Below are 26,987 nucleotides of genomic sequence, written 5' to 3' on the forward strand. Positions count from 1 at the left end.
AAGAACAAAATAAATGCTTGTCCCACTTTGAAAGCTCCAAGTTATTATATATTTTTAAATCAAACTCTGAAATGGAAGGCACTCCTCTGAGATAATGGGAGGTTGTGAAATTAGTCAGGCAGCGCAAATCCAGTAATGATAGCTCTCAAGTTTATGTCTACAGTAGACAGAGCGCAAGAATTAGCAATGATTTTCTATTAACACTCCATGGGTCATTCAGAAATTTAAAGTGCTGGAGGATTAAATGCCTTGGCAGCTTGACAGTTGTGTTTTGATACTTTTGATGGTCCCAATGAATTTAGCTACTTTTTACACACATTCATGTCTACTTTTAACAATCTTTTTAACAACCTTGCATATTCTAAATGTGTCCCAACATCATACATCATATCCAAGGACATAACCTACCTCTCCAAAAGAATGCCCACCCTTTCCAAAGGAGTTTAGACCTGCTTCTACCAGTTGTGCATGTTATGTATATCTCCTAGCTAACAAAAATCAGACATGAATGGAAGTAGCTGTCAGTTTATATGGACAGCTGCCTCAGAAATACACTTGCACAGTTTCCAGATGGTTGCAGCATGCAGAAGATAAAACCCCACTTGCCCACGCCTTTTAAGCTAGTATATATTTAATTTCCCAGTAATCTTCCTTGTATTCCCTCTGAATGTGATGGATGATTTAGTCCTGATTTACGTTGAAGTATCTGCAGTTCTATTCTGTCAGCTTGTATCTGATCTTAACCTGGCTAAACATGCCATAAGACCTGAGATTTTTACCACTGTACAGGGAAAAGAGACCGGTCCTGCAACTCGAGACTGAATTCAAATGCAGGTCACTCTGGGCTTGCCCAGTGCTCAAATGTACACACGGGCAATTGCAACCTTTTGAACTTAATCAAACAGAAGGCATTGAAAAATTGTAATTGTGCTAACGGGCAGGTTTTTCCACATATCCCACAATGCATTTCATGGCAGCAGAGATGACCAGCCATTGGTTGGCAGTGGAATCTTGTGGTCACGTTGTTGTCAATGGAATTTCCTGTTGAAAACACCCCTTGCCAAGGTAGAACCCATGGAGGGATGCACCATCGTCATGATTGAAAGATCCCATCAGTGAGAACATAATTTTGACATAAATAAAATAAATTCTCAGCCTTTTGCTGTTCGACGATCTGTATTGCTCTCACCAGCAGTGAAGATCGTTTGAATTTATTTGAATAGTCATTTTTTGGAATTTCAGCTCGGTAAAATTTCATTGTTCAATTCATACAAAGTATTTTTGTTGCAGCAACATACACTAACGCTGTCTTTGTTCTTCAGCTTCAAAATACAGCGGTGGAGTCAGCAGGCGATCTTCTGAAGTGCTACACAGAGCACGTGGTCCTCAAGGCATTGAAAGTATCTGGGGTTGAAGCAAATTTGGAGGCATTGGCTGAGTGTACCTGTAAACTATCTGAACAGAAGGAACAGCTTGCTGAGGTAGGGAATTGAAAGAAGTGCTTTAAAAGTGAGCAAAAAGAGCTCCTAACACATGCATCGTGGATTGTTCGCTCTCCTAGGAGTCTACAAGGGAATTGTATGTAGTTCTCTAGTCCATGAGATTTTTGGGGATTTATGGATCCATTTGTGTTGCAGAAACAATTTCTGCACTAATAACATTGGTTTCCTTTACTACTTTTGTAGATTAGGGCTGGTTCTGTGCAAGTATGCGAATATTAACAGCAGGCCTTGAGGAGTGAGTGATTAAATATTTGCAGGGCATAATTCAGAGTATCAACATTTTCAGGGGTTTCCAGGGAGCGTGTAAATAATAGTACTGGTCCATGGGAGTGTATCCATGTTAAAAGGACCTCTGGGACTAAATAAGTAACGGTTAATGAATAATGTCGGAAATCTGTCAGTGTTCGCAAGGTGGTTTCTAGGAGGGTAATACAACTTGAAGTGTAGTTCTGGGAGTGTATCAGTGTTTGTGGCAGGTGCTCAACAGCCTGTAAGTATTGTAGGGGGCTTTTTGCAACATAGAATTACATAAAATGCAAATAACAGGCCATTCAACTTAAGCTGGCCGAACCAGTGTTTATGCATACACTACCCACCTCCCACCTGCATGTTTAAAGTTGCAGGGGCATTTGGTACACATACAATTATCAATCTGTTGTAAATATGTGGTTGTGAATATATTTGGACATTTGTTATCACAGTATATAAAATGTAATACAAGTAGCAGTGTATATTTTAGTGAGTACAGTTCATTTTTTAAAAAGTGTTTTTTATCCTTTTTGGTTCTCAAATAACACTTCAGATTTGTAGAGTTTCCATGATAATTTTGTTGCATCGTAATGGTTTTTTAAATTTCAACGAAGTTATCGTTAATTTGAAGAACTCACTCAGAAAAAGAAATATTCTTTAATTATTCATTGTGCTTTCTAATACCTTCCTGATCATTGTTACAGTATAATCCATTTTAGTAATTTTTGCCCATTTGAGAATAAGCTTTCAAAACTGGATCTGTAAGCGTGGTACTTAATCCTGGTGTGGTACCACACCATCTAGTGGCTGCACTGTTTAGTCTTAATGATTATAAAGCGAAAATGCGAAATTTGGTAGGTTGGAAAGAGAAAAGATTTTTCTGAAAAATAGTTAAGTCTTGTAAAATGCTGGGATGCAGAGGAAATTGGTAACCCTCCTATGCAAGTCATAAAGCTAATGTGGCTGGAGTTGGCAGTCTTCCTGAACTGCTAAGCTGAAGCTAGCATTAATCACCTCAAAAAGCTCCCCTATGTTTTAAGCTGTCTTGAACTAAACAAAATGTCAAACCAAAACTTGCATTGCTCCACCTCAAGAAGCTCTTTCCTGTCTGAAGTTTCTTCACAGACCTTTTATATACTTTATTTCTTGGTGCTCTTGTCAATAAAATGCCAATTGCCCATTAGGTGGGGGCATATATTCAAGATAATCCCTCCTGTTTCTATTGGAAGGCTGTTAGGTTATCTCATGGCTGTCATTTGCTGGAACATCCCCTTTAACCTTTTGCTCAGACATCTGATTTATGTGTATCATGAGATCCAACCTTATCAGGAATGGTTTGTTTCAGGGCTTCTGCTAGAGACCTTTGCAGAAATGATAGCCAGAAAGCATTCTTCATGAGGGAGAAAGCAAGCTGTTCCTATAATATTCAGTATATTTCTTAAGATGTCATACAGTTCATCATAAAATCCCTGCAGTGCAGAAGGAGGGCATTCAGCCCATTGAGCTTGCACCAACCACAATCCCACCCAGGTCGTATCCCGTAATTCCACATATTTACCCTCTTAAACCCCCTGACACTAAGGGTCAATTTAACATGGCCAGTCAGCCCAACTGGCACATCTTTGAAGTGTGGAATGAAACCAGACCACCTGGTGTAAACACACGCAGACACAGGAGAATATGCAAACTCCACACAGCCATACAAGACTAGAATTGAACCCGGGTCCTTGGTGCTGTGAAACCAGTGCCTAACCACAGTGCTACCATGCATATCATTATACATTGATTTCTCAGAACACCCCAGGGGGGATTAATCTTGCAACTTGCCAGGTGTTTCGAGGTGGCGGGAGGCAGTCCACCATTGGCCAGCGGCAGGATCTTCTGGCCCCACTGTCTTCAATGGGATTTCCCGTTGAATGCACCCTTCATTGTTGACAGGACTGGAAGATCTCACCAACATGAATGGCTGGAAGGTGTCAGCTCCCAAGGTTGAGAGGGAAATTTCAGATTAGTTGTTCATCCTGTCCTATGCTGTTCAGGAGGAAGGTTAGATTAGATGGAAGAGTGACACAGGTATAGATCAAATGATGGAGAGAGAAATTACAAGCACGACATGAGCTAAAGAATGAGACTAGATGTAATGCTGGAAGCAACTTTACACTTCTTGAACATCAAAGATTTTCTTCAATTTCAGCACAGTTTGCCAATTTTGAACTAATTGGAATCCATGCCAAAGCACTGTTACTGAAAGTGAGTCTTTAAAAGAAATGTTCCTTTCAGTGCATGGACATCAGTGTGAAGGATACATTAATGCCATGTTATACTTCGTAACAAATGTTTGCATAACTCAGCAAATTGTTCAGCCATTTGCGTAAACCACATAATACAAACCACAGTGTAGGTCAGACTGGGTTGCGGTGACGGGTTTTCTTTAATGAAAGCCATTTGTAAGCCAATTGGGATTTGCAGTCATCTGTCAGTTTTCACAATCATTGTGTTTCTGGTGCTAGCCCACAAATTACCTTGATTAAATTCAGTTTCATAACCTGCCATTGTGGGATTGAATGATGACTTTTAGGTTGTCAGTCCAGTCACGTAACCACAACGTTCCTCACCAGTATTACATTTGCAATGTGCATGTTATGTATGTAAGATCAATAACTATTTTTGTTTTAATAAATAATAGACCCTAATAAAATGTTAGTTAGAAAAGATTTGCAGGTTGTCTCAGTTGTAGTTTATTGAAATTTGATTTACATTTTGTGACCCCTATAAAAGCTGTGATATTTTGTCCCCTCCTGCCCCAAGACTTCTCGATTACTGCGGCATGTATCAGGAACAGAACCGTTAGAGATTACTTGTTTACATGCAGAAGAGACGTTTCAGGTTATTGGTCCACAGGTATGGAAGTTTTGTTAAGTTTTGAACTGTTTATAATTTTCCCATAGTGATTAATTGTCATATTTACCCTTTTAAAATAAAGATCAGTAAATTCGTATGGGGCATTTTTCAAGGTGATGGATTCCTTTCACACTCGATTAATCAAGAGTTAATTTTTGCTCATAGTGGGCTGGATTTTATGGTTTCTACCAGAATGAGGGGGGTGGCGGGGGGGATGGAATTTAGTGGGCTGTCCACTTGCAGAATGGTGAATCAACTGCGACTGGCCACCCAGCAGGAAAGCTGACCTTTTCATACTTGGAATTGGGTCCCTGTGCCCAAACTGGCATTCAGGGCAGGATGGCTGGCGGAAGAGGAGTTAGCTCATGAACCAGAAGACGGTTACCATTTAAAAAACCCCGGCCCTCTCTAACACTCCTCATATCTGCATTCAAACATGCAAAGAAAATAGAAGCCGAGTAGGCCATTCGGCCCTTTGAGCCTGCTACGCCATTCAATTTGATCATGGCTGACCTTCAAATTCAGTACCCTGATCCCATCTTCCACCCATATCTCTTTAGCCCCAACAGCTATATCTAATTCCTCCTTGAAATCGCACAACGTTTTGGCTTCAACTACTTCCTACGATAATGAATTCCACAGATTCATCAGTCACTAAGTGAAGAAATTTCTCCTCACCTCAGCCCTAAAAGGTTTACCTTTTATCCTCGAACTATGATCTCTGGCTCTGGGCTCCCCCACCAGCGGGAACATTCTCTCTAAATCTAACCTGTCTAACCCTGTTAGAATTTTAAGTTGCTGAGATGTATGTAATGTAATTGCTATGTGATGCAATCTATGTAATTTCAGCCTGAAAAAAAAAACAGTGAAGAAAGGCTACAGTCAACCTTTAGACTCTGTGTTACTTACAGTCATCACCCCATTTGCAGTCCTTTTCATTTGCTATTGTGCCACCCCCTCATATTTAGTATACATCACCTCCAATGTTTTTCTCGCCTGACTACTCAAAATTGACAGATTTTAAGAAGTTTTTTTTTAACAAACTCAATAGCTTGCTAATTTTTTTTTATCAAAATAGCTTGTGAGCTTCTTATTGTCTGATTTTTACACACACACTCAACAATTCTTTCAAGTAATTGGTCTTAAGTAATTAACTCAATGGAGGGATAGACTGCTTTATCAAAAGCTCCATGATGTTTATTCTTGCTTTTGAGGGAATCCAGCGAAGGTTCACCAGACTGATTCCTGGAATGGCAGGACTGACATGTGAAAAGAGATCGGATCAACAGGGCTAGAACTCACTGGAATTTAGAAGAATGAGGGGGGATCGCATAGGAAAATATAAAATCCTGATAGGACTGGACAGGTTAGATGTGGGAAGAATGTTCCCGATGTTGGGGAAGTGCAAAACTAACAGTCTCAGCCTAAGAATAAGGGGTAAGCCATTCAAGACTGAGTTGAGGAAGAACCTCTTGACTCAGAGTTGTGAATCTGTGGAATTCTCTACCACAGAAAGCTGTTGGGGGTGGTTTGTTAGGTATGTTCAAGAGGGAACTGGATGTGGCCCTTGTGGCTAATGGGATCAAGGGCTATGGAGAGAAAGCAGGAGTGGGATACCGAAAGTGCATGATCAAGCATGATGGTATTGAATGGTGGTGCAGTCTCGAAGGGCCAAATAGCCTACTCCTACATCAATTTTCTATGTTTCTATGTGTTAGATTGTGGAGCTCTGTGCTAGTTTTATTTTAGTTTTTGTAACCACTGACAAAAAAGTTTTTTTTTGTAACTGTTGTACATCGGTGGGCCCACTGAAGTTAGAGCACAACTGAACTTCAGGCCTAAACACTTACTATTAAACATTTTCAAACAGTGAGTTTTGACACATTCAATTTGAAGGTCTCCTACCTGTATGTTTTCAGTAACATCCAGCACATAACAGGCGTCCTTTATATTGCCAAGTGAATTTTTCTGTTTTGTTCTCAGATCATTTCTGCTGCACAGACCTTGGCACTTCACCCGTCTAGTAAGATTGCCAAAGAAAACCTTGATGTCTTTTGTGAAGCATGGGAGTCGCAACTGAATGATATGTCCATTCTGCTGAAAGAAATTAATGATGTATTTGAAGGACGAAGAGGTGACTAGAATGACTCTGAGATTTAAGTATTCTCTATATTACATTCAGAATAGACTCAGTTCAGTCGTGTAATATGTAGGCTGTAAGTGAGGGAGAAAATTACAGTGCCTAGAACACAAGAATTCTGGTAACATATTTCACGTGGCATATCATAAAAATGCTGTTGGTGATAGTCACTGTAAAATGCTAAAGCCTTTTAGTGATCTAAAAATATGCCCTCAAGCAACCATTGAAATTCTGGCAAAATCTGTTCTCATTTGGTAGAATGGCATGTTAAATGAAACTGAGTAGCAGACTTAGACTCTAAATTGGAGAAGAGTTTCAGACAGTTTTTGAGTCAATTGTTCGTATTGCTCAAACACAGATTTTATATAACATTGAAGGTTTAATTATTATTATGAGGAGGGAAGGAGGTTAAAAATCATTTTATCTGTAAGATTTTCTTGTAATGATTACTTGATTTGATAATATAGTCAAGTGAATGTAGCAATTTGATTTTTTAATTGCTGTCCTCCCCTTTGAATGGAATCACCTTGATGTCTTACACCCTTGCACCCTGGGATATTATCTATGGTTGGTAAGTTTTATCAGAATTCATACTAGGTTCTTTTGATGTGCACAGCCAGCTTTCTTTGAACAGTAGATTATCGACTTAATGCTGGTTTTCTTCATCTGAATCTCTCAGAATATTTTTTCACAGCTACGATTTATGAAGAAGAATGATGAAAAATCAAATCTGTACAAGAGATATATTTTTAGAGATGAGGAGTGGACCACATATCACAGTGTATCAATCCAGACATAGGCCATCTGGAATCTCCATTGTCCACTTCAACAAATGATTAAGTAGTGTGGAGAAGTAATTAATTCTCCTTGTCAAAGATTGTAGTTTTTGACTGAAGTGGCCACAAATCTGTCTATAATTGCAAGGTTGGAGCATTGTTGCAAGAATTTCACACTGAAGGAAAGTAGACTCTCAGGAGACTTAGCAAAGGTTTCAAGATAAATCAAGTCCTATCGAGTCACTTGACACGAAGGAACTAAACTTCAAATGCAGGCCTTTCATCAGAAGCGCGAAAATGAACAGTTTGTTTAGTTTTAACCACTTGCACAGAGAGGGCCCAAGAAGCCGGTGAGCAGACAGAATACGAGCAAATTTACAATGGGCTAAACATATTTTGACAAGTGATACAGTTGAGAATTTGAAGAGATAAACATAGTACAATAGTTTCTGAACATCAGAAACTGCCAAAATAGTCTTTGTCAGGTACATGTGTTCTGAACTTATTAACCCTGTTCCCCATATACTATGCTGATGAGAATTAGCACTGGACTAAAGGGAAAAGGAACAAGTGGGGAACATGAAATTCAGAAAATAGAGTCACCCTGGAGGACAGAGATCAGAAAAGATCATAAACAGTCATAAGATCAGAGATCATAAACATCAAACAAAGCCCAAGGGAGATAAGTGGAACTGGTCAGTTTAAGACGAAGGGGAGGAAGATAGCTGGGAGGGGAAAAAGCATCTTGTGTAACATAACTTTTCAATTTGAATGGTTTAGTAAGAAAAAGTATGCCTCTGACACTTTCAGCAGAATTTAAATTGTGATTGTTACATCTAGCTAAATACCTATTAGTAGTAATGTTAATAGCAATATTGCAATTGATCTGCTTCTTAGTGTTGCACCCTTACAAATTTTACTTTGCCTATTGTTTATATGTCATCAATATTATGTTTAAATAATATTTTAATATTTTATTTAATATTTTAAAATATATTTAAAAGATATTTAAATAATTAAGCCCACACCCCTACTAATCCAATCTCTAACAACAAGATGTAAGAGATTTATAATTCAAGAAGCCTCTTATGCAGCAATAATTGAAAGGAGTTACTCTTTAAATGTAAAACAATGCAGAGTTTTTCCCCATAAAATGGGCATTAGGTCTCCAGATTTTTGAATGTGATCTGTCATGCCAGATCTGGACTGGAAGTGTCTTGGATGACACTTCAACTGAAGTGTTTATTTGTCACAGAGGGAACAAGCTCTCAGCAACTTAAACCATAATCACGGTACTATGTCAATTGTGGGATCCTGATCCCAAACTCAGGCCTAAAAGTTTCTATTGTGCATGTTCTCCTCAGTTGAATTTTGTCGTTAGTGGTTCTAACCAGTGATATTTAAAGACACGTTGTCAGCAATTTTCCTTAAAAAAGAAACCCAAGAAAATTGATCTTTATTTTATGGGCACAGAAGAAACACAATAGCATGCTGTTTGTAGCTCCATGAAAAATGCTGGCCCACTGTCAGCCCATTTGAGGACCTACTTGTGCTCTCCACACTATCTAATCCCAGGCCAACTCTTCCCTTCTAAAATCCTGCCTGTCTGCCAGCCCTTGTGAAATTGTCAAATTTCTGTCCTCCCTGAACGCCATTTAATTGGGGTCTGAAGATGAATTTAGATTGACCCTTAGGCTGGAACAGACAAACTGAGTTGTTCTCCACCACACCCCAATTACCCCAACAGGGAAGGGAAAAGTTAATTCACAACTTTTGAATGAGCTTTTGTGAATGTAAGTGTGTTTTTATTACATTAAAATCTGTAATACATATTTGGCTATGACTCATCTTTCATTCCCTCACTCTACAGTATAAATATCTCCCACTTTCTATGCCTTTTAGCTTTAACAAAGAGTCATCTGAACTCGAAATGTCAGCTCTTCTCTGTCCTTACAGATGCTACCAGACCAGCTGAGATTTTCCAGCATTTTCTCTTTTGATTTCAGATTCCAGCATCTTCAATAATTTGCTTTTATTTTAATACATATTTGTACCTTTTGTCTAATCTCAACATGGTTCCTGAGGTCTGCCCATGGTGGATACTGGATGAGTTGGCATAAAGGTTTTAAAGGCAAAAGTGATGGATAGGGGGCATGGGATGACATGAGTTGGAATTAAGTTGACATGGGGGCTAAAACAGGTCTTTGCAGTGGGTGGAAGGCATAGGTTGCCATGGATTGGATATAAAGTGCAGTGGAAGTGATGGGCTGTGAAGGGCAAAGGCTAAAGGACATAACAAAGCAATTGGGACAATGGCTCAGAGAACTGAGGTGGGCCTTTTAAGCAGACTGCCTTAGTGCTTGATGTCACCTGTGGCTATCTCTGATCTGTGTCTGCAGGTTGCGGGCCCAGCACCATCCTGAGTCCTCACACCCCATGGCAAAAATTGTTACATCCTGAGACAAGTGCACAAAGCCAAGAAATTTGAATTTGGGTCCCATCTCCCATAAAATTTCCATTCTCTAATGCTTTTTCCTCACAAAATCTAACCAGTCAACTTTATTCCATAAAGTGACTACGTGAAAAGAAACAGAGGAACCATCACAGACCTCCTGCTGGTTGTGTGTTATTTCCCTGTTACTTCTGGAGTGGTGCACTGGCACAATGGTTAGCTCTGCTGCCTCAGTCCTGGGGACAAGGGTTCAATTCTGACCTTGAGTCACTGTCTGTGTGGAGTTTGCATGTTTCCCCCAACACACGCACCCCTCCCCGTCCCTCACCATGTCTGCATGGGTTTCCTCCGAGTGCTCCAGTTTCCTCCCACAGTCCAAAGATGGGTTTGCCATGATAAATGTATGGCATTAAGGAGTTTAGGGGGTGGAGGCGTCTTGTGTATGATGCTCTGCGAGTCAGTGCAGATGCAATGGGCCAATTGGCTCCTATTGCACTGTTGATTCAACGGCTCTGTTGTGAACAAAATAGGGATGATACTAAGGGTCAACAGTGAATCAGCGAATGACTCCGTCGCACCAGTCATTTTTCATGGTGCAACACCCCCACCTACTGGTACAAAAACAGCTCTTAACTGAGAATCTCTAGTTTGGAATATTAAGACATTTAAGAAATATGACTAACTCCATTAGGCCCCAAAAGGGCTGTAATTTATATTTGATTAATCTCCATGCAACCACCTCTGACTACACACTTTAATCACTAGCCTTAGGTATCATTTCAAAAGCCTGTCCTGGTGAATAGAAAGCTTATGTTTATACAGTGCCTCTCATGAGCTGAAGACATTCCAAAGTGCTTTACAACTTGTAAAATAGTACCAAAGTGTAATCATTATTCTAATACAGGAACATGAAAAAGCCAAGTATGAAAGAAAGCCACTGAGTCCATTAAAGCTGGTCCCTCTAAAAACTTAGCCCCCATTGCACTCGGGTGCTATTATACATGTTCATATAATGGATATAATATTCTTGTATCCATTGCCCCACTTGATAGGCATTTAAATATCTACACTCATATAGTCTTCTATGCAGACTGACCTAACATTTCAGCTTCCAGCTCAGTGATAGCCCATTCCTTGAGTTAAAGGATTCAAGCCCCACTCCGAAGACTTGAGGATAAAATCTAAGCCGACACTTTCATGCATCACCAAGGGAGGAATTGCCATTCTTTGGATGAAATATTTAAACCTCTTCCTTGGGTGGGCATAAAAAGACCCATTGCACTATTTTGAAGAAGACCAGAGTCTCCATTTGTGTACTGGCCAATATTTATCTCTCAGCCAACATCATTAAACTAAATTATCTGATCACATTGCTGTTTGTGAGATTTTGCTGTGTGCAAATTGACTGCTACACTACAAGAATGAGTGCATAAGAAATAGGAGCAGCACTAGGCCCATGTGGCTGTTCTTATCTTCATTGATCTTTCCTGCCTGCTGACTCCTCTATAGTTCAAGAATCTTTTGAGGATGTCTTGAATATGTTCAGTGATTCAGCTTTTCTTCTGTCCCTGTTGAAGAGAATTCCAAAGATTCGTGACCCTCTGAGAGAAAAAAAATTCCTCTTCATTCCTAAATGGGCAACCCTTATTCTAAAGGGTGCCCCCAGATCTAGATAGCCCCACAAGAGAAAACATCCTTTCCATACCTACCCCGTCAAGCCCCCTCAGAAACTTGTATGTTCCAATAAGATCACCTCTTGCATTTTTATACTCTATTAGAATAGGCTCAACTTTTCCATGTAAGACAATCCCTTCATCTCTGGAATTAACTTTGTGTGCTTTCTTGAATTTCCTGCAATGCAAGTATATTCTTCCTGAGATAAGGAGACTAAAATTGTACATTGAGTGTGAGCTCACCAATGCCCTGATCAGTTGTAGCAAGACTTTTCTACTTGTATATCCCATTCCCCTTGCAATAAATGCTAATGTTTCATTTGCCTTCCCACGCTATTGCTGTACTGGCTTGCTAACTCTTTGTATTTCATGTACAAGGACATCCAAACCAGGACACACTGTGTACTGTAACACTCTGTAGTCTTTTTCTATTTAAATAATATTCTACTTTTTTATCCTTCCTGCCAAAGTTGATAACTTCACATTTTCCCACTTTATACTCCATTTGCCAGATTTTTTCCTACTCACTTAACCTATCTATATCCTTTACAGACTCCTCATGTCTTCTTTGCTTCCCTGCCTATTTTAGTATCCTCAGCAAATTTGGCTACAAAATACTTGATTGTTTCATCCACATCATCAGTATAGATTGCAAGTAGGTAAAGCCCTGACACTGATCCCTCTGGAATTCCACTAGTTATAGTTCACCAACCATTTATTCCAACTCTATTTCTTGTTAGTTAGCTAATTCTCTGTCCACGCTAAATATATTGCTCGCAACAACATGAACTCTTGTAACCTGTTCAGATGCCTTTTGGAAATTCAGATACACTAAGTATGTTGGTTCACCATTAACCACCTGTTTGCTACATTCTCATAGACTAATAAATTTGTCAAACACTATTTCCCCTGCATAAAATCATTTTGACTCTGCTTGATTGTATCATGGTTTCCTAAAGGTCCTGGTCCTACTCCTTTAATAACGGATTCCAGCATTCCCCCAATGACAAAAGTTAGGTTAACTGATCCTGCTTGCTGCCTCCCTCCTTTCCTGAATAGAGACATTAAATTTGCAGCACTCCAATTCACTGGGACCATTCCAGAATCTAGGGAAGTTTGGAAGATTACAACCAATGCAGCCATTTGAAGCCATGTCTTTAAAGACTTAGCTTGCAAGTCAGGTTCAGGTCTTTATCAACTTTGCTTCCAGAGGTTTGCATAGTACTTTTTGTCTGGTAATAATTGTTCCAAGTTCCACCTGTCCCATAGCCCCTGATTTTCTACTATTATTGGGGTGCTTTTGGTATCTTTCTGCTGTGAAGATGCATACAAAATATTTGTTCAAAGTTTCTGCCATTTCCTTTTTTCCTGACATTAATTCCCCGATCCCATTTCTCATCTTCTAAACGACCAACCATTACTTTGGCCAGTGTTTTCTTTTTATGTATATATAGATCGTCTTGGACTCTTTTTATATATCTTCCTACTTTATAGAATCATAGAATCCCTACAGTGTAGAAGGAGGTCAGATCGTCTTGGACTCTTTTTATATTTCTTCCTACTTTATAGAATCATAGAATCCCTACAGTGTAGAAGGAGGTCACTCGGCCTATCAAGTCTGCACTGACTCTTGGAGGCAGCATCTTACTCAGGCCCTCTCCCTGTATGTCCACGTATTTACCCTGCTAATTCCCCTGCTAATCTACACATCTCGTGGCATTAAGGGGCAATTTAGAACAGCTAATTCACCTAAACTGCACATCGTTGGAGTGTGGGAAGAAACCGAAGCACCCAGAGGAAACCCACATTGACACAGGAAGAATGTGCAAACTCCACACAGTCACCCAAGGCTGGAATTGAACCCTGGTCACTGGTGTTGTGAGGCACCATGTGCTAGCCACTGCACCACCATGCCGCCCCAAATCATAGACTCATAGAGTCCCTAAATGCAGAAGAGGCCATTTAGCCCATCGAGCTCACACTGATTCTGGGATCCTCTCCCCTGCCGTATTCATGCAACACCACACACCCACCATGGCTCATACATCTAATCTACACATCTTTCAACATAAAGGCGCAATTTAGCATGCCATTCACCTAACCTGCACATCTTTGGACTGTGACAGGAAACTGGAGCACTGGAAGGAACTCGCACAAACACAGGGAGAATGTGCAAACTCCACACACAGTGAATGATCCAAGGCCAGAATTGAACCCAGTTCCCTGGAACTGTGAGGCAGCAATGCTAACTACTATGCCACCATGCTGCCTGACACTAATAATCTTTTTTTGTCCCTCTTTTCATTATCCTTTGTGAGTTTCTAAATGTTTTCAATCCTCTCATCCATCACTTATCTTCACAACATTGTATGCCTTTTCTGTCAATATAATGCCATTCTTCCTTAGTTAGCCACCAATAATTAATTCTTCTCTTAGAATGCTTCATTTATCTTTGTTGAAAATTATGAAATGTCCCCTTGAATGTCTGTTACCGCTTCTTACCTTTGAATCTAAACCTTAGTCCACTTGAGCCAATTCTGTGTTCATGTCTTTGTAATTACCTTTAAGACAAATATTTAATCTCTGACCCTTCAAATGAAATTCCATATTATGATCTTTCTTCCTGAGAGATCTGCCCTGTGAGATCATGAATGATTCCTTGTTGCACATTACTAGATCTAAAATAACCTGTTCCCTAATTGATTCCAAAACATATCTTGCAGAATTTCATTATTTTGAAGTACTCGGCCCAACCTGAGATTGTCATTGGCACATCTTTTTTTCTTTCATAACTTAACAGTGACAACTTGCATTTATATGAATGAATTTCTCAGGACAGTTATAAAGCAAAGCATCACCCTGAACTGTCTGAGACAATATCAGCGTAGATGCTAAACGCTTGGCCAAAGAGGTAGTTTTTAACGAGTGACTTAAGGAAGAAGGATAGTGGAGAAAAGAGGGAAATTCCAGCACTTAAGGCATACGTGGCTGAAGGTGAAGCAATGAAATTAGGGTGTCCAAGAGTTCCAAATTAGAGGAGTGCAGATATTCCGAAGTTATGGGGCTAGAGATTACAGATAGGGAAGATCAGGCCATAGAGGGGGTTTGAAACTGGAAGAGATTTTAAATCAAATATTACTTGCACTGAGAGCCATTTCAGGCCAGTCAGCACAGGAATGGGACTTGATACAAGTTTTGAATTACTTCAGTTAGAGGTAGTATATGGACACCAGGTAGGAGTGTATTGGAACACTTAGTCCAGCAAAAGTACGAATGAGACTTCAGTAGGAAAAGAGCTGAGGCAGGAATGGACTTAATTTGAGTGATGTTACAGACGTAGAATAGGCTACCTTAGTCAAGGCGCAGGTATGTGGTTAGGAATTTCACAGCCTTAAATGGCACCAAAGTTGTGAGTCGCCTTGATCAGTCTCAGTTCCTAGGGAGAAGGATAGAGCTGATAGCAAGGATGGAAAATCAAGGCATTGGTCTTCCCAACAGTTAATTTTTGGAAATTTCTCATGTTGTCCTGGATATCACCCTTTACATATTTTGTATGAATCTCATTGGTTTTTGCTGCATCCTGTCCCATCCTTGTGTGTGTCATTTTCATTTATTTTTGGTCAAACAAAAAAAATGTCCAACCTCCCCTTTAAAGGGATCAGTGTGAATTGTCTGGTCCTGCGTCTTCACACAAAGTAAATATGCTTTTCTCATAATACCAGATAATTGACTGTAAGGGATGTATTAATCTATTTTAAAGTTGCACTGTTAGTTTGTGAGTGAATTTATTGTCTGTAAGAGGGAATGAAAGATCTGTTTTTGTAGAAACTAGAAGCAGGAGTAGTCCATTCGGCTCTTCGAGCCTGCTCTGCCATTCATTATGATCACAACTGATAATCAAATGCAATGTCCTGATTACCACCCCCCACTCCTTCCATATCCCTTGGTCCCTTTAGTCCCAAGAGCTATATCCAATTTCTTCTTGAAATAACATAACGTTTTGGCCTCAATTACAGTCTGTGGTAGTGAATTCCACACATCCACAACCCTCTGGGTGATCAAACTTCTCCTCACCTCAGTTCTCAAAGGTTTATCCCTTATCCTCTAACTATGATTTCTCCCCAATATCAGGTTATGAACTTGAAGGGTAGCATTGCTAAAGAAGTGAAGTTTTAAAAAGTTTTCATTCTCAATTTCATCTCCTAAAGCATTTTAGGTTTTATTTAAATATTGTTCATGTTACTGTCATACTAGCTCCCAACCATTAAAATTTAACCATTGTTCCGAAGTTCATAAGTGATGGTATCTCTGCACATTTGCTTCATAAGTTCAGAAGATGTCGGAACAGAATTAAGCCATTTGGCCCATTGAGTCTGCTCTGCCATTTGCTTGATCTACTCAAATGATTGAAAGTAACCATAGCATAACCAGACCCAATAATAAAATGCAAAGAGAACAGAAAAAGCTTTTGAAGAATTATTACCTACTGCTGTTTATATCTGTTCCTGGTTTAATTACCATTGGTATTATTCTTGACCTGCATGGCACTGCAAACATTACAATCTTTATTTTTTGATTGTCTCTTATTTCTTTAAAAAGCATTGTCTCAGAATATTAAATTCAGTCCAGTTTGCTTTCGAAGGAACACTTAACCAGGGATCAGTTTTCAGGGCCGATGTATTCTGCATCTGCTGTTATTATAGAATTACTTTGAAACTCAGTTTAAGGAATAAACCCAGACTCTTTGAATTTTGAAAATAACATTTCCCCTGAATTAAGTAACTATCAGTTGATTGATTTGTACTTGGGTCATTGTGCAACAAGCAGGCAAGGTGTTTTGTAATCGCTTTTGGCATGTTACTCGGGCAGATTTTGCAGTATTGTTTTAGCTATATGGCCATTTCATTGGGTGTGGAGAAAAAGCACGTGAAGGAGTTTATTTCTCAAGGATGTGAATGCTGGCTGGGGTCGCAGTGTTTTAGCTGTAATCTCACATTTTCAACTCCAATTTTGACAGGTGTGGACTTGGACAAGTGCAGCTAGCCAATTGTATATCCAGGCGAGCGGTGCTAATTGATTTGCCCTGCAACAACTCTCATACATTTTAAAGCATGCTCTGAGATGCTGGTCTTGAATTATTTACCACATTTATATCAACAAACTATCCCTGTGTCATTTTACCAGTGGTAACCCATTTAAAGTAAATGCGTGTCCATTAAGCTAACAGAGGGAGGAATTTTACGCACATCCAAACCTCATTTCAAGGTCATGTGCCTTTGAGAATGAAGGAATTGAGAACAGAAGAGCAAAAGTTATGAAATGGTCAGGTGGTGTCTGGGCAATTTTAAGAGGATAGATTATATTTGACAACGGCATCTTTAACAAAGAGCTATTTATTTTTGTGGTTAAGACAGAAAGCCACATTGTGTTTGAGGAAATAGATCCCGATTATGGGAAAGAAATGTTTAAAAGAATCTTGGTGAAAATTGCCTCATTCATTTTAGTATAGCTTTAACTTTAAGTAATTTAGTTTATAACCCCAAATATATTGGTAGACAATACTGAACTCATTGTACTGCAAACTCAAAACTTATTGCAATAAACATGGTTATGTATCTAATTCTTAGTACTTCTAAGATATGAAAAGTTGAGATGTAATGGGAAGACCTGGAAATTGTCTGTAATTCATTGTACTTAAATGCAGCTTTCATCATTTTGTCCGTTGTTCAAAATGGTTTATTTGCATCTGTTTCCCTAGGAGAGAAGCGTGCATACCTGTCCCTACCTAGACCAGGGGTGAGTTTTTAAATATATATTTAATTTAAAAATTTCAGTTCAAAGCCCATTTTGAAATGCCATAAGCTACAGGGTCATTCTGACTTTATACAATAATATAAAATAAGTGATGATGAATTGGCAATCCCTTTTACATCTCTCCCATGTTTTATTTCTACTGTGGCTTAAAATTGTCCCCATATCTTTTGGAGTTGAGACTTTCTTCTAAAAATACTATCTTGTGTTGCAGATAAGAAGCCGTTTCCACAAGCTCAATGATTCACTTGTGAGCAGAAGGCTTTGTGCTTATATATACAATAAGTGAGATAATGTGTCCAAAATTAACAATTAGCCCTTATTTATATTAACCACCAGGTGATCATGTGAGATACCTACCACATTTACCGGCCTGCCCTGAAAACTAGCAATGCAACAATGTTTTTTAAAGAAAGAAAGGCCTGAATAAAACTGAAATTTATGTGTGACTGCCATATCTCAAGTTTGTTATTATGTAATGTTGCACAAAGAGCACATTTTATGTAAATGTTGAGGGTGTTTGCTGCACGTCAAATGCAGTATGTGGTATAAAGCAGCAAGTCACAAATGAATAATGCTGCTGTTTTTTCTGTCCTTGTGTTAACCTGAAGAGGTTTTGAGAGCAGCAAAACAACTGCCAACCAGAGAAGCTTCTAGCAACAATAATTAGATCCCAAGATCAATTAAAAGTTACTTGTGCCATTTGCCCACAAGACATTAATGAGTAATGAGCCTAAAGGTTATAAGGTTAGAATATAAATATTACAACTGCTGCAGACTACCTGTGAACAATACCATGAAAGAATAGTTAGTGTTGTATAAAGAGCCTTTGTGCATCCTGTAATGTAGAACAAAATATTGCAATAGTAACTGGAGATTCTGACTTTTAGAACACTTGAACGAATGAATAAAAGGTTCTGGAGTCTCTGCTCTGCTGCACTATTTTTCTACCGTGTATTTTGCCCCAAAAGACCAAGAATTTTTGAATGCAAATTGTGTCCAGTACAAGTAGAGATTTCACAATCATTTACACTGTTTTAAAACATTGGAAACTAGTCCCACCCACAAGGCTGCCCATTAAACCTTGACTAAATTAATCATGATTGCAAATTTCTGTTAATGTGCCTGTTCATCACTTTCAAGGAGGCTTTTCAAGCTGTTTGTTTAGGTTTAAGGACACTGGTAGGCTTTAAAAAACTAAAAGGTTTTCTGCTAACAAAAAATGTAAGTAGGAAATAATTTGGTGTCATTTTTTTAAATACTTTTCAGCTATTTAAAATCATGTTGCTCATATGTGGACTAGACATTCTGATTAAAAATATGATAATCCATTTTTAGCTTTGATTATAAAACTACACCAAGCTAGCTTAAATGTATTTTAAATGTAATAAGGATTTTGATGTATTTTAAACTCTTAATTCCTTTTTTTGTTTGTAACAGAAACACAGTACGAATTTGAAGACTGTTAAAGCAGTCAAACTAGATGCTGAGGTAAGAGTTTTTGTAAAGATTATAAAGTGTAAATTTGCAGGTCTGTGGAAATAGCAGGGGACGAGACTAATTGGAAATTTTCAAAGAGTCAGTGAAGATATAATAAGTTAAATGGTCGTCTTCTGTACTGAATGATCTTATAAACATTAATGGAGGAATAACCTAGTTTTATCTGTTGGATGTAAATACCAGTTTTTTTTCATACTTGCTCTTGCTTTGCCCTGCATTGTGCTTAGCAACATCTGGAAGGAAATGTTTCTCTTGTTACAGGAACAGGCAAAAATAGCAAAATTAGGGTTGGAGCTGCGTTTGCACACATCAGATGTAGATGCAGAAACAGAAAGATGGGAGGACCAAGACAATGAAGTTCTTCGTCAAGCACAGAGCATGTCGAGCATGGCATATTCTATGTATCTTTTTACAAGGTAAGATTGACTATAAAATCAACTTTGCAGAAACATTTTGCTCTCTTTTTAAACAAGCTTGTTAATTTCTTCTGGTAAATGTAGGAAAAAAAATGTACTCAATTATTAAATATAGGCATTCTCTATTTGAATTCTAGTTGTCATATCTGCCTACCACACAAAACTGTCTACACAGTCACATCGAGGAACCCCATAAAAGACGACTGATGTGGAAATCACGCACTCCAGTCTTGGAGAGTGGTTCATAGGGAGGAGTATTTGGACCTCACAGGCTTGCTTCTTCTTGATTCTCAGTCTATCTGAAAGAATGATTGGAAATTCAGGACTGCAGGCCTGAGATTACCCGTCCAATGGTTTCAGAGTGTGTTTGTCAGTGGGAATTGGCCAATCAGAAAACCAACTGTATTATACTGATATCGCAATCTGTTAGGATGGGGAGGGGGGGAAAAATAGCACATGTTGCTTCAATATATGGGGATCCCTCCCACCCTCGCCCTTGGTCCAATCCCCAATGTGTCATCCATTCAGCTTTGTCTGTTGTATTCAGGGGTTTCTATGGCCAGGTATCTGTCACTTGTTCACTCCAAACTGCTGATCCAAACATTAGGCTATAGACAATTCGTGACATTCCTATGGTGTAGTCACTGCCACTTTCCCAACTTTTCTTCTAGTCAATCTGGTGTGGCATCTGTCTACTATGTCATGTTTTTCTGTTATATTAGTTATAGGTCAATTTTTCTAAGCAAATTTCATACAGATGTTTTGTTTTTATGCCAATTTCCTCCAACAATCCTTTTGAGTAGAAAAGGTGTAGGCATTTGAAATACAGAAAACTTCCTGCAACAGAATATAGCTTCTTAATATAGGTGCATTTTTCACTAATTGTGATGCTCACGTTTATCCAGTAATTTGACTCTATCTGTCTTTCTCACTCGGACATGCAGCATTCACACACATGACGCCAGAATAATACACTGTGCATTACAGGGTATAATATCCTTGTCCTCACAAATTTAGGGTGAGTGGGTGGATACTTACTCACTGATCCCTGAAGGTGGCAAAGCAGGTAAATAGGTTAGTTAGGAAGGCAAATGGGGCATTTGTTTTTATCAGTTGTGGCATAGAATATAAGAGCAAGAAGGTAGTGTTAGAGCTGTACAGAACATTGGTTAGGCCACAGCACAGCTGGAGTACTGTATGCCGCTATTGTCACCTTACTATAGGAAGGATGTGATTGTGTTAGAGGGCTACAGAGGAGATTCACCTGGGATGGGGCATTTCCGCTATAAGGAGAGACTAGATAGGCTTAGACTGCTTTCTCTAGAGTAGAGAAGGCTAAGGGGGGCACATGATTGAGGTGTATACAATTGAGGGGTTTTGGTAGCGTGAATAGGAAGCAGCTGTTCCCCTTGGTTGAAGGGTCAATCAAGAGGAGGCATGGTTTTAAGGTAAAGAGCATGCGATTCAAAGGGAATTTAAGAAAAATACATTTTCACTTGAGGGTGGTGGGAATGTGGCATGCAGTGACTGGAAAGATAGCAGAGGCCAGAAACCTTACAACATTTAAAAAGTATTTGGATGAGCACTTGAAACATAACATTCAAGGATGTGGAACAAGTACTGGGAAATGATTTCTGTGATTTTAGTGGTAGTTACTGTCAGTGCAAACTTGATGGGCCGATGGGCCTTTTCTGCATTGCACGATTCTATGACAATGGAACAGGGTTTCTGCTGTATAATATGTAATACGTTTTGAAATATATCCAACACTCTTCAGGTATCAAGCTCAATTACACATTTAAAATTCATTTATTGTACGTAAAATAAAAGTATAAAACTTTGACTTAATTCCTACTGGTTTCTGAGAACCCTCTGACCTGTGCGTGTTGCTATAAAGAATGATGTAACTTGAAGTATTAAAAGGTTAGTTCAGTTTACATGGAATAATACTTTATCCTATAATCTCCAATAGTAAAGTAATATATTGTGTGCCCCATCTTATAATGTTACTGTTCTTATTAAATAGCACAACCTCTGATTTACTGAGAAACACAATGGGGTATTTATTTCCTCAATGTAAAATCTAGCTTAATTTTTAACATAATAAGATTATCCATGATAAATATTTGGGTTTCTTTTTATTTGACCCCATCAGAAGGGTCTTTATTACCTATTCATGTGCTTCCATGAAATCTAGGTGGCCTCTTTTTAAGTTTCTTTTAGATCTCCCAGTGCGACACACCATTCCCCAGTCGTCAGGAAGTCAACTTTCACCCAGTCTTTGCTGATTTCTACTATTGGGTAATAGTAATGCATGGTAAATTTTGCTCTGATTTATCTATTTCCCCCCTCCCCCTCCAAAACCCATCCAGCGTGGCAGTACTTGACTCTCTTTTGGCATCTTCCTGAAAACAGCTGAGATGGGGAACTGGCCATGGCTGTTTCCTACCACTCTGTCATATAACTTCATTCACTAAGCATCATAATGCTTCACCACGTTAGCATTGATAGTACATTTTACAAGCACTATCATTGGTGTACATTGTTTTATCCATCCTATGTTGTCATTTTAAAATCTAATTTGCTACACCATACTCAAAAATGAATCCTAGAATCATGTCTCTTTTTCTCTTTATTTCAGAGGAGAAGGCCTTTTGAAAACAACACAGGATTTATTTCACCAGGCCGATGTGAGTGGACTGTTCGCTATGTCTTCATATTAGACTTGATGTAAACAGACTTTTCTTCAAATGGAAACAGTTGTGAGGTTATTGTTCATACATGCTGTCTTTATACCATGATTTTTCCTGGAAGTGGATAATACTGTTGCATTTGAACTATATAATTTTAACTCAGTTCATGCAATTTTGGGTGTGCTTTGGAATACATGTCTTGGTGAAGTAGAAGTCTTGTGCACATATCAGTAATTGTATTTGCAGTAATGTTAGGGTCTGTGATCTGTGTTGAAACACTTCCATTTGATTGGTTACTTAAGTGACGTTATTTACTGTGGAAATAGCAGGAGTGGCCACTAAGTATCTGACGGCCATCATACACTGCTTCTGTGGCAGTGTGGCTCCTTTGTTAGCTGCTGTGTACATGCTTCCAAGTCCCCAGGTAAAAGGTATCAAATAACAAAGGTTACTTGTCTCCCAAGTTGTACCATCATGAACAGTGAGTGGGAGCAAGAGCTTGTGCTGGTCAAGTGGACAGAGATGGAAACGACATTGGGGTCTAAATTAAGTTACGTGATCCTTCTTTCTAAGTATGAACAATGCTGCTTCCTACATCTGACAGGAGTTCTGGCTACTGAGATTCAAGTCCAGTGGGAAATGGGAATGGCTGTCAAAACAGCAAACCGGGGGAACAAGCAGCTACTGCAGTTTGGTTGTACTACTGCATTGTTTGTAATGTAAAATAACCCACTCTTTCTTGTGTGATAATGTGTGTTAGCAATCATGAGCATGATGTACACATATGACTCCATACCCACTGCAATGTGGTTGACTCTGAAATGGCCCCACAAGCCACTCAGTTCAAGGGAACTAGGGATGGGCAATAAATACTGGCCTAGCCAGCAAAGCTCATGTCCCACGAATGAATAAAAAAATTAGTATGAAATGTGAAATTTTACTCAGTGGTCATAGAAACCACAGAAAATTACAGCTCAGAAACAGGCCTTTTGGCCCTTCTTGTCTGTGCCGAACCATTTTTTGCCTAGTCCCACTGACCTACACTTGGACCATATCCCTCCACACCCCTCTCATCCATGAACCCATCCAAGTTTTTCTTAAATGTTAAAAGTGAGCCTGCATTTACCACTTTATCCGGCAGTTCATTCCACACTCCCACCACGCTCTGCGTGAAGAAGCCCCCCTAATATTTCCTTTAAACTTTTTTCCTTTCACCCTTAACCCATGCCCTCTGGTTTTTTTCTCCACTAGCCTCAGCAGAAAAAGCCTGCTTGCATTCAGTCTATCTATACCCATCAAAATCTTATACACCTCTATCAAATGTACCCTCATTCTTCTACGCTCCAGGGAATAAAGTCCTAACCTATTCAATCTCTCTCTGTAACTCAGCTTCTCAAGTCCCGGCAACATCCTTGTGGACCTTCTCTGCACTCTTTCAACCTTATTTACATCCTTCCTGTGACTAGGTGACCAAAACTGTACACAATACTCTAAATTCGGCCTCACCAATGCCTTATATAACCTTATCATAACACTCCAACTTTTATACTCGATACTCCGATTTATAAAGGCCAGTGTACCAAAAGCACTCTTTACGACCCTATCCTAAATGTGATGTCACTTTTGGGGAATTCTGTACCTGTATTCCCAGATCCCTCTGTTAAGCTGCACTCTTCAGAGTTCTACCACTCCTCAGGAAACCTTAAGAACAAGGGTTTCTTTTAATTCCTACGATTCTCTACTTGGTAACCTTTAACTTCTTCACAGACTGAAGTATGGATAGACCAGTACAAATGCAGAGAGCAGGTTTAATGGACATTTTGTGCATGTAAGAAAGTAATAATTTCATTGTACTTTTCTCTGTTGCAGATCTTTGCTGAAGAAGGTCTTAGATTGCACACATCTCTTCATTCTCTCTCAAATCAGGTATGCTGCCAAGGACCACTGCAGATTTGCATTCTTGCACCGTTACAAAGACATGCAGGCATTACTTCTGCAATGTATCGGAGTTTCAGTACAGTTGTGTCTCCTTCATATTCAGTGTGAGTAAACTTGGGAAGGATGGGGTTTAAAAAAATGGTGTGCACCCTTCATCAAACAAAAGCTTTTCTTCTGTTTTGACATAGGTTCACTGCCCAAAATGTTAATCAATCTTCACTCTGACATACCTGCTGTGTGTTTCCAGTAGAAGCTTTTTCAGATGTTTTATATTAAGAAATGTGTGCCTTGAAAGTTGGCATAAAAGTCAGCACTAAGTTATTCATCTTTGGAAAATCTTTGTGGTTCAAATTCTCTATGGACAGAGTTTGATTTGATCTGGAATCTCATCCATAAGCACTTATACATGGCACAAATTTGGTGGCATTTGAACATCAATTTCTATTTCAAATCAATGTTAATTCTCTTTTTGCTGCCACAATATACCTACCTGAGACAGGTCAGAGTGCTGGGCACGCATTCTTATTTATGTGCAGATCGTGTTCTACAGCAGTTTGAAGGATAGTACAATTATCACAGCCAGATCATCTTGGATTTTGTTTCATTAGCTATGCAACTGATGTGTTTATTAGCTGTAACATCTAATCTGAAGAAGCTGGGCTTATTCAGCATGACTGTGACACATTAAATGCACGTGAAACAAATAACCGACAAGATGTTTCAAAATCTTGAACATTTAATTTAGTTTAAATATTGGAATATTTAATTACAAAACTGATGACTTGATGCGGTTCTAATTTGATCCCATGCAATGTGTCCTGACAGTGATTTAAATCTGTACCAAATATCTTTTATTGTCCTCAGCTGGAAGAGGATGAAAAAGCAGCTCTAATGTTGGAGTCAGAGAGATTTCCTACACTCTGTCAGCAGTTGCAGATGACCAGCAAGACTCCTGTTCATGGCAAAGCTGCAATTTTTGCTAAGGTCTGTGCTTTCTTTATATGGAATAATGGCTGGAAGGGTGGGTTACAAATTGCAATTTAACAATGGCTCTGTCCCTCACTAACTCTGTAAATTTCCTCCAACCCTTCAACTCTCCTGAGATACCTGCACTCCTCAAATGCTGTGCTTTTGCATATCCCTGGTTTTAATTGCTCCACCATTGGTGTGTCACTGTGTTTGATTGCGTAGACCCCCGAAGCTATAGAATTCCTTTCTGAAATGCTCTGGTTCTCCTTACTTCTTTAAAGTGCTCCTTAGAATGTAGCTCTTTGATCAAGCTTCTAATTATCTGCTATAGTATTTCACCACCTGGTTCACTCTGTGTTTGTGTGAGAACATTCCTGTGTTATGGTTTTACTCTATTAAAGTCACTTCAGAAAAGCAACTTGATGCACTTTTGGAGGTATTAGAACCCCAGTGATGACAAAAATACTTTCACTTGAGGTAGAACCTGCCATTTGTCATGATTGAGACGCTCTTGGTGAGTGTTAGCAATTAAGATACTCAATGTAGTCAATGCCTAGTGACATCAACTGCATTGGATTAATGATTGCAATGTATAATGGTCATTCTAAATTTGAATCAATTTTAGGGTTTCATTCACAATATTTGCATTGTATATTATATACTCGCTTGCTTCCTGATTATAAATATTGCAATGAATTCGGGCTAACAAAATTGTTCCATTTAGCTTGGGAAAATATGACTCTTCTATGGGCATTTGTTAAGGTTAGCTCTCATGGCTTTGACCCTTCTGGACACCAATATCCTTAATATTCATTTCTGTTCAGTAGATTAATTTGTTTAATTGTAGCACTCATTACAATTCATGATAATTCTTAGATTATCCTGCAGACTTGAAGATAATTTATGCAATACTGAAATATTGCTTGAAGAGACATGTTGGCAAAGCTTTTTGTCTTGTTCTGACCAGAGCAACTCACAAGAATTTAAAGGGAGAACGTGAGAAGAGAGTGCTAATTGGTGGCAAGTGGACTTTGGTGGAGATGTTGACTTGGAAAATGCAGCATAAAGCAGTTAGTTGCTCAGCTTTGTTCAAATTTAAACTGGGGTGATTGACTAGTCAAAGCATTGCCCTGGGGAATGAACCAGAAATAAAAGTGTGGATATGTTCTTTCTGTCTGCAAAGAACTGGGTCTTGTATCTAAAAATGTGGCTTCCGGCACACACACATGAGCCACACTGCGAGCCTGACTGGTAATGTAAGTTGATTTTCTGTGTGCTACTGAGCACATTCAGGATTGTTTCGCGAGTGTTATCCAACATATCCACAAGGGGTGCCTTGACCAACCTTCTTGATCTTTTTCTGATCTCTTTGAGGGGTGAGATATTCTTTCATCTCCTTTCTATCTTTGCGTGCCTTTTCCCTAGTGGCTGTAGAGCTTTGTCTTTTTTTTATCTCCATCAGGATCTGTATAGTAAGCCCAATTTTCTATTGTCTTTCTTCCAAGAATATTAAGCAGCTCTGGTTTTTCCTTATAGTTCCATTGTTCATCTCAATCCTGAAAGACCTCAGTTGTAGAGCTCTTTGACTGCTACACCTTCTTCCTGTTGGTCTCCTACTGCTACTCTCCCCAGGCTCCAGCAGTGATCAGTCTCATGCTCTGTGCCAGATAAAGTTACAAGCTCTGTTGTTTCTCTGTTTTTCCTCACACTGTTTTACCTTCTCGTGGTCATTGAAAGTAATATTAGATCTTAGTTTCTGTAGCAGAACTGGTATTTGTATTCCCGAGCGAATGTTCCCATTCCACCCACTACGGAAACTGTAGTGGGCAAGGAGTAGATCTTGGAAAGGCCTCTTGATCCCGGGCAGGATTTTCCATTTTCAGGGTGAGCGGGCTAGAAAATCCTGCCCTCTGTCTGCTTCCCATTAACAACTCAATCGTTTTGTAGAGTGAGGTTCTGTATCTCAG

At 39.1% G+C, this 26,987-nt stretch overlaps 1 protein-coding gene across 3 annotated transcripts in view; it reads left to right on the forward strand.

Annotated features, from left to right (window-relative positions):
• ctnnal1 (catenin (cadherin-associated protein), alpha-like 1) overlaps positions 1-26,987 on the forward strand; it is a 323,714-nt gene that overhangs the window by 280,367 nt on the left and 16,360 nt on the right. For all 3 annotated transcript variants that reach the window (XM_080209873.1, XM_080209882.1, XM_080209892.1), the window contains exons 9-17: positions 1,323-1,481; positions 4,560-4,652; positions 6,636-6,786; positions 17,452-17,489; positions 18,945-18,995; positions 19,266-19,420; positions 22,062-22,110; positions 23,983-24,039; positions 24,916-25,035. In XM_080209873.1, coding sequence (XP_080065999.1) covers positions 1,323-1,481; positions 4,560-4,652; positions 6,636-6,786; positions 17,452-17,489; positions 18,945-18,995; positions 19,266-19,420; positions 22,062-22,110; positions 23,983-24,039; positions 24,916-25,035 — 873 coding nt within the window. The remainder of the gene's footprint in view (positions 1-1,322; positions 1,482-4,559; positions 4,653-6,635; positions 6,787-17,451; positions 17,490-18,944; positions 18,996-19,265; positions 19,421-22,061; positions 22,111-23,982; positions 24,040-24,915; positions 25,036-26,987) is intronic.

Source organism: Carcharhinus amblyrhynchos, chromosome 2 (assembly GCF_965287045.1).
Source record: "Carcharhinus amblyrhynchos chromosome 2, sCarAmb.v2.hapA, whole genome shotgun sequence".
In the NCBI taxonomy this organism is placed as follows: domain Eukaryota; kingdom Metazoa; phylum Chordata; class Chondrichthyes; order Carcharhiniformes; family Carcharhinidae; genus Carcharhinus; species Carcharhinus amblyrhynchos.